The 8,946-nt window shown below is 43.2% G+C and overlaps 1 protein-coding gene across 1 annotated transcript; it reads left to right on the top strand.

Annotated features, from left to right (window-relative positions):
• The first annotated feature begins 7,742 nt into the window (after nt 1-7,742).
• Nucleotides 7,743-8,732, top strand: LOC140116999 (olfactory receptor 2A25-like). Its single transcript, XM_072133429.1, has one exon. It carries the CDS (start codon nt 7,743-7,745, stop codon nt 8,730-8,732), a length of 990 nt encoding a protein of 329 aa, XP_071989530.1.
• Nucleotides 8,733-8,946: the final 214 nt, after the last annotated feature.

Raw genomic sequence — 8,946 nt, 5'->3', positions numbered from 1 at the left:
ATGGAGGCTCTTCAGATCTACCTTTGGTACTTGGACTGGTGGAGAGTCTTTGTAAGTGTTCGGACTCTTGAGATTATTATACTCTTTAGTGATGAACCACGGCTTTGGATAATTTAACCAGAATTCAGTTTTTCTCATCTAATATGATGTCTCAATGTTCAACATGTGCTAGAAAACCAGTTCAAGTCTTCCACACACTTTTAGAATTCCAAAATGTTTTTTAACCTCAATAGTTACATAATGAGATATTTAGGTGCTTTGATTTTGACTTAATTTGAAGATGGAGCAAACCTAGGCTAAATATTTTCAATTTCAGATTCTTATCAACAAAATCTTTTGGTTTTGACCCAAACAGGGATATGTATTTTCTTTTGTCCTATTTTGGATATTTTTGAATATTCATGGATTTTATCACTTATCTAGGGGATGGTGATAGACTATTTTATTTTATTTTTTATTTTGCTTTCTGTATGACTATCCTCACTTAAATTTTAAACTCTCCAAAATGTCCGTTTACTAATGCTTTAGTTCGAAAAGTTTTCTTATCTCCCAAAGTTGGGTGTCCCGAGATGAGAACTTTTTTGGAGGACAAACTTTACGCTTTTTCTGTTATTTCAAAGAACATTAAAAATGACCTCTCTTGGTCTTTATCTGATTACTTCAGGTATGTGCAGGTAGACACCCTCTTCCTCTAGTACAAATTTTACAATCCTCCTTTTTATGTCCAAAATGTTTGATGTCTCGGCCCTTAACTCTGTCGGACCAGAGTGGGGAAGCAACACATTTGAGATTATGTTTAGGATCTTTTATCTTTGTCTTTCTATATTTCCTCCTTGGTTCAGTTCCAGGAGTGGATATGTATATTTATGTATATACTGTACATTTTTGTGATTATGTTTATTGAATAAAGATCTAAAAAAAGTTCAGTGGATGCAAATAACGAGATGTAATATAATCCCAAAGGATACAATAAACATGAATTTCATTGTAGGATGTCTTTGTTTCTGAGATGTTGTAGATCAGAAGGGGGAAGACTCAATTTTATCTCCCAGCCGACAACTATAAGCAATGAATGAGAGGTACAATCTATGAGGACATAAGAGAATAAACCAGGTGTAAGGGTCCTGATCACAGGAGCTTACAATCAGTGGCGCAACTAGAGTCCACTGGGCCCCGGGACAAAATTCCTAATGGGGCCCCCCCCCCTCCCCAACTTTACCTAAAAAAAACCCTCAAAACCCTTTCTGCTAACCGATATTTCAGTGATTATTACATATTCTGCCCCCCCACAATTAATTATTTAATATTCTCTCCCCCCATAATGAATTATTAAATATACTCTCCCCCCCATAATGAGTTATTACATATTCTACCCCCCACAATTAATTATTACATATTCTACCCCCCCCCACAATTAATTATTACATATTCCCCCCCCACACACACACTTAATTATTACAATCTCTCCCCCCCACACAATTAATTATTACAATCTCTCCCCCCCCCCACACACACAATGAATTATTACATATTCTCCCCCCCCCCCACAATTAATTATTACATATTCTGCCCCCCCCCACAATTAATTATTAGATTCCCCCCCCCCCACACACACACAATTATTACATACCCCCCCCCCCAATTAATTAATTATACAATAAGCCCCATTTAAAAAAAACCCTATACTCACCACTGGCAGCGGGTCCGCGTCTTCTATCTTCTTGCCGCGGGCAGGCAGGAAGGGGTGCGCGGCCGCGTGATGACGTCATCACGCAGCCGCGCATCCCAGTTCATGGAGCGATGTGCGCCGGGGTTGTCTTCCGGCCACATCGCTCCAGTTATAGTGCTATTCAGTGACGGGCAGGAGCTTCCTGTCCGGACGGACGGAGGCCCCTGCCCGACTGCCAGTGGCGTACCGACCGCGGTCGCCATTGAGACGGGCCCCCCCGTCCGATGGGCCCGGTCTCAATGGCGACCGCTGCGACCGCGGGCGGTACGCCACTGCTTACAATCTATGAAGAGATAGAAGACGTAAAAGGAGTAAGGGTTCTGGTCACAAGACCTTACAATCTATGAGGAGAAAAGAAGACACAGGAGGAGTGAGGGCCCTAACCACAAGAGCTTACAGTCTATGCCAGTGATGGCAAACCTTGTAGAGATTGAGTGCTAAAAGTACAATCATAACGCACTTATTTAAAGAAAGGTGCCGACAATTTAAACAGTAACTTATTGCTCCCTGCTCTGTGGTGGTTTTTAACTGTATTGGCATCCTAAGGCCACCGTACACAAGCAACTCCCCCCTCCTTATGTGGTCCCAGGCAGCCAAGGTTGTGTTACTTTAAAATAGTAGTGCAGCACGTCCTGGGTTACTTCAGACTATAGGAGGTTTATGGCCTGGATGCCGCCAAAGAGGGCTCTAAGATCCATCTCTATCCCACCCGTGCCATAGGTTCGATGCCACTGGTCTGTCGGGAGATTGGAGGACACAAGATGAGAAGAGCTTATAATCTATGAGGAGATTGGGGGAGGGAGCACAAGAGTAGTGAGAGCCCTGATCATAAAAGCTTACAATCTGTGAGGAGATGGGGGGTACAAGAAGAGTGAGAGTCCTCATAACAAGAGCTTACTATCTATGAAGAGATAGTAGAGAAACAAGATACAAAATGACTGAAGGCCCAGATCACAAGAACTTACAATCTATGAGGAGACACAAGGACAGGACACAAGAGAAGTGACAATCCTGGTGTCTTGGGCGTGTAATTATACTGGGGACTGAATTAGTAAGGTTTTATGCTCTAATTTAAAGCGTAACCTGAATTTTCAGGGCTGCATACGAGCAAATTTTGTGCCCCCCCCTCCCAGCACCATCACAGTCCTACACATCATTGTCACTCACCCGGGGAGGTTAGTCTGTGACTTCTGTGACCAGTACAGTAAGTAAGTACGTGTAAATACAGAACCCTGCTTACTTAATTACATAATTAGTAAGGCCTGACTCCCAGTCCTCTCCATTACTTCTAATATTTATCACATCTTAGGTGGATAAATAACCCCTCCCCCGTTTAATTAATAATTCATATAATTCCCTCAATTCATTTTATTATTGACCATTCTATGACAATGAATATTACATATTACATTTGGCTCCTCTAACAATGAGCATGAACAGAAAAATTCACAACTGATGTTTGATGAATAAACTCCCTCCTTCATATAGAATTTGTACTTAAACAGTCCTCCTCATCATGCTGTTCACATTTTGACACAATGGGGGTCATTTACTAAGGGCCCGATTCGCGTTTTCCCGACGTGTTACCCGAATATTTCCGATTTGCAACGGTTTTCCCTGAATTGCCCCGGGATTTTGGCGCACGCGATCGAATTGTGGCGCATCGGCGCTGGCATCCACGCGACGGAAATCGGGGGGTGTGGCCGAACGAAAACTTGACGGATTCGGAAAAACTGCCGCATTTAAAAAATAAAATGTGTCACGGAGCTTGCACTTACCATCACTAGGTCCAGGATCCAGTGGCGCGTTCTCTGCGTTGGATTCCGGTCCGGCCGGGATTCATTAAGGCAGTTCCTCCAACGTCCACCAGGTGGTGATGCTGCGCTGATGAGCATCGGAACGCGCTCAAGTACAACGGCCTATTCCTAGTGAAGGAAAGTGCAAGCTCCGCGACATTTTTTTTTACAAAATGCGGCGGTTTTTCCGAATCCGTTGGGTTTTCGTTTGGCCACGCCCCCCGATTTCCGTCGCGTACATGCCAGCGCCGATGTGCCACAATCCGATCGCGTGCGCCAAAATTCCGGGGCAATTCAGGGAAAATCGGCGCAAATCGGAAATATTCGGGTAACACATCGGGAAACCGCGAATCGGGCCCTTAGTAAATGACCCCCAATGAGACCTACATAACAATAAATCAACAGTACCTGGCAATTATGAGGCTTCAGGCTGGATGTTCTCAGATGGAAGTGGCCAATGAGCATAGAGAGTCCCAGACAGTCATCAGCAGGTTGTACCAGAGATACAGAGACTGGAAGAGTCACAGAGTCATCAGCAGGTTGTACTAGAGATACAGAGAGACTGAAGGAGTCACAGAGAGCCATCAGCAAGTTGTACTAGAGATACAAAGAGATTGGAAGAGTCACAGAGAGTCATCAGCCGATTGTACCAGAGATACAGAGACTGGAAGAGTCACAGAGAAGCATCACATCAGGCCATTTCAAACAAGTTACATTAGTGTGGTTTGTGTGCTGTGAGACCTGCGATGTACCTGACCACACCACCAGGCACAGGCATCATCGTCTTATATGCACCAGGGGGCATGAGACCAAAAGCCTCAGTGTAGTTCACTGATGAAAGTCGATTCACACCGAGCAGAAATAATGGCCACCAAAAATGTTGAAGACATCAAAGGCCACCAGATGAACCCTTGGCATTGCCGGTGTTGGGCGGGAGGGGCAAACGCTCAGGTCCCCAAGCTTCACGATGGCCCCTGACACAAACAGCAGTGGCAGTCCATAGACTCTATGTATCTATACCGTCTGATACACGATTCCCAACACTACCCTGCTACCTGTATGTGAGGATCCGTCTCACACGGAGTACATGTGTATGCTTGGTTAATGGTTGTACACAAGTGCATGTTGTGTTTAGGTTGTGTAAAGTCCAATGAATTAATATGGACATGATCTCCATGGCCAGATTATGACTGCCATGGACTCTGGGCTATATGAATATTATAGCCCCTACAAATCTGGAACTCACTCCCTACATATGGTAGTAGAATCAGTTTCTTGGGGAATGGAGGATGTGTCCCTTCCGCCTGCTTCAATCTGTGGTTTCAGAACCTCTGGAGGACTTTCAATGGTCCTGAAATGGCTCTTGTGTATGAGGATTTCATGGATGAAGGTCCTACTCAGTATAAAAGTTGATGGGTGGCTTTGGCAGCCATGGTCTCCCTAGAAGTCTTGGGCCCCAGACAAATGAGCAAATGTGCAATTGAGTTGTTAGCATTTAAATGGGGTGGGCAGCCATTTCTGCAACATCTAAACAGTTAATACCCAAAGTTACTGTTATACTGTTGTATAGTGTTTTTCCACAATATGTTAATACTATGTGGTCAATATGAAGTGTTATTATCTGATAATTGCGTGTAGTAGTTACGTTGAGTGTGTTGGGCCAGTGAAATACTTTAGCACTCTTTACATTGCCATCTGATTTAGCTGAATATAACTGACTAGTAATTACAGTCTTTCAGTATTAGAGCCGCGTATCTCAAGTTTTGCCCAGGACCGCACTGTGTATAAAACTGGCCCTTGGTTGTGGTGTTACAGTGTTGGCAGATGTCCAGTCAATACAGAACTGCCCCACACTATGGGGCTTGTTTACTAAGGGTCCTGCACCCGACTTTTCGGGGATCGCGCTTGGGATTGTGTAGGACGCGAAGGATTGTGTCACAATTGCATCAGCTTTCACGCAAAAAATCATGGGCCAAATCGGGGGACAGCCCGTCGGACGATCCGACGGATTTGGACTACGCGCGGGATTTAACATTTAAATTTGTGTCGCAAGCCATGCACTTACATACACCGGGAGGAAGATGGTGAACTCCGGTGGAACTGATCAGGAAAGCGACACATGCAGGAGATTGTGTGCACGATCTTCTTGAATCGCGGCAGATGTGCATTCCGGCGGACATTCCGGATCGGGGATTGTGCAGGACCGGGTAAGTAAATGTGACCCTATGTGAATGATACAGCGACAAACCCAAACTACTAGTACAACAGCTTCTTTTTGTGCAACTACATTTTAGAACAATAGGAGCACCAAAATTTGGATCAAAATGATTGTTTCCTGAATTGGAACAGAGACTCAAAATTAACAGGTAACACTTCAGCTCCCTTAGGGCGTGGACTGCACCTCTCTCTCTTTCTTGAAGGAACAGGGCAATTCCCAGCCAGGCTGTCCCAGCCTATCAGCACCTCCGGCCATATATCCAAGCATGCCCTGTTTTCACGCTACCCGTGTGTGACCCCCCGGCTCGTTCCTGACTCTGTTTTGATCTGTGTTTCCTGGTTTACGACCCCGGATTGTTTTTTGAATCTGTGCTGCCTGCCCTGACCCCCTGCCATTTCCTGGATTCTGATTAAAGGCTGTCTGCCTTGACTACGGACTGTTACTGACTACCCGCCTTGCCTGACCCCTTGGTACCACGTACCGGCCTCTCAGTGCCCGCTGCGCCAGCTGGCATCTATGTTGGGACCACCACAAGAGCTAGCGGCCTTGCGATCTCGCTGCAGTGAAGTCCAGATACCTGTACATGGTTAAAAGCTTGAATACCGGGGAGGTCCAGGGATAACGTCCTCAGTGTTTGGCCCAAAGTCAAACCAGTTAGAAAGCACAGTTTTTCTATTGGCCATAATTGTGGTTCTAATAGGATACTATTGCACTGTAAAGGCCTATTCAATAATAATAATAATAATCTTTATTTATATAGCGCCATCAAATTTTGTAAATAAATCTTTTTTTTTAGATCTTTCAAAAAGTGAAAAAAGTTACAGCTCTGGGAATCAGCTGTAGAGTTGAAGGCCTAAAACTGGCCAGATGATGTACATTCCTATTACCTTTTATTTATTTGTCTGTATCATCCCCATCTCCCCAGTCTCATTAGCTGCTATTCTCTTCACCTCCTTCTCTGGAGGATTCACCTCCCTGGTGCTTTCCATCTTGACACTTTGCACTGTATATAAGTATTCATAGTGCAATTGTGACCTGCGGAGACCTCTGGAAGACCATAACACTGCACAATTTTGTGATTTTAGTTTATTCAATTGTTTCAGGCTCTTTGAGAAGTTTTTTTTACATCATTTTTCATTGTAGATTATACAACACAGTAGCTAAGGGCAGGCACAACTCAACATACGAGACCTGACCAAGACTGGACCAAATTATCTATTTATCCTTATCTGAGACCAGGCTGTTGACAAGGTATTGTGCTCTCTCTGATTTTAAGCCATAAATGTTGAAATGTGGGAAACAGGTATAAAAATCTTTTAAAATGTCTTAAGATTCTTTTCTACTTCTATTCCAAAAGATGTACAAAGAATAGAGTACCAACACCAAAATGGGGTTAGTTCAAGGCATGATGTCCAACCATCTCGGGAAGGGCCAACCCAACCTCCGGCCTTAGTAGCCAACTTTATCACCTCCTAAACCTTAACTCGTCAGTTTTTTAAAGGCTTTTTGGAAGCATAACGTTGTTCCAATTTACAAAGTCCATTGGCAAAAAAATATAGGAGTACCCAGATCTCTGTATCTAGTAAAGCTGAAAGGTACTCTGTGTACTATTAAGGTGGGTCTCTTACAGAAAAAAACCTCTTATAGGTCTAAGGCACTCTACTTATTCAAAAAAGTCTCTCAATCTTCACCTTATGGTCAAGCCCAAGCTTACGTCCACCAAGGCCTCCCCAGTTGGCTTTTATGAAGGTGTTACCATCTGCCCAAAGATGGAAGTCAGAACATTACTGTCTATTATTTTCTGCAAAATTATCTCTTAAAACCTGAGCCATAACATAACATACTAAGATACAGTACATCATCCAGATGACTTTAGGTGGAATGGTGGTTTTGTCTTGAGTAGAAGATGTTTTCCAATAATGGCCTATGATAGATATCTCATTTCTTATATTCAGGATCCTATGTGTAAACATCTCCGGTTTGGAAAGAGGAAGGAAACATGGAAAATGCATTCAACGTCAGCAAAAATCTGGTCCTCCTGGGACTTGTGGAGATGGAAAGACTCAAGTATCTGTACTGTGCCCTGTCTATTGTCCTATATTTATTCATTTTATTCTTAAGTATTATTATTGTGGTTGTCATATTCTCAGATACAAGGTTACATGAACCTATGTACATCCTCATCAGTAATCTGGTCCTCAATGGAATTTTAGGTAGTACTTCATTTTTCCCAAAGTTAATAGTTGATCTCATCACCTCATCCACGACCATCACTCATGGTAACTGCATCGCTCAAGCTATGTGCCTTATGTTATTTGCTTTCTATGAATTGAGCACTATCACCATAATGGCGTATGACCGGTATGTGGCCGTTTGTCACCCGCTTCGTTATGGTACCTTGATCACCAATGAGAAGGTCATCACCCTCAGTGTTGGATCATTAATAGTGACCTTCTTACTTATCCTCACAGCCCTGCTCCTCACATGGAAGCTTCCTCTTTGTGGAAACAAAATTAACTATTTATTTTGTGACAATATGTCTCTGGTTGCCCTCTCCTGTGTGGACTCTTCTATCAGTCGACTTTACTCTGCTTCCATGGTTGCCGTCTACTTATGTGTCACCATATTTATCACCCTGTTCTCCTATATGCAGATATGTTTTGTCTGCTTGAAGATCTCAGGAGAATATCGCCAGAAAGCTGTCCACACCCTGGTCACCCATCTACTCAACTTCTCCATCTACCTAGTTGGCTTCTTTTTTATATTCATTAGATACAGGTTGGACAATGTTAATCTCCCGCTTTTCATCCATGTTATCCTCTCTCTTATTCCTCTTATTGTTCCACCATTGTGTAACCCATTGATATACGGAGTCCGTACACATGCCTTACAGGTTAGAGTTATGCATTATTTACCAAAAATTGAATTTTGGTCAAAGGTGACTAATATAAAGAAGCATTCTAAAACTGTATCTGTTATCAGTCACTAGATAGAGAGTCACTGGAAATGGAACATTCCTTTGGTATTGCAACTAGTGGATTGTTCAAAGGGTGTTAGGAACTTTCCATCAATTGGGTTTAAACTACTTTTTGGGCCATCAGGATCAACCAGGGATTTGAACATTTCAACTGGGTTCCAGTCAGAGTCCTTCTCATCAAATATGGATGATTTTCTCAATCCTCATATTAGAGCTTTATTTCGGA

The sequence above is a fragment of the Engystomops pustulosus genome, chromosome 2 (assembly GCF_040894005.1).
Source record: "Engystomops pustulosus chromosome 2, aEngPut4.maternal, whole genome shotgun sequence".
NCBI classification, from domain to species: domain Eukaryota; kingdom Metazoa; phylum Chordata; class Amphibia; order Anura; family Leptodactylidae; genus Engystomops; species Engystomops pustulosus.
This window is presented reverse-complemented; position numbering and strand designations above follow the sequence as displayed.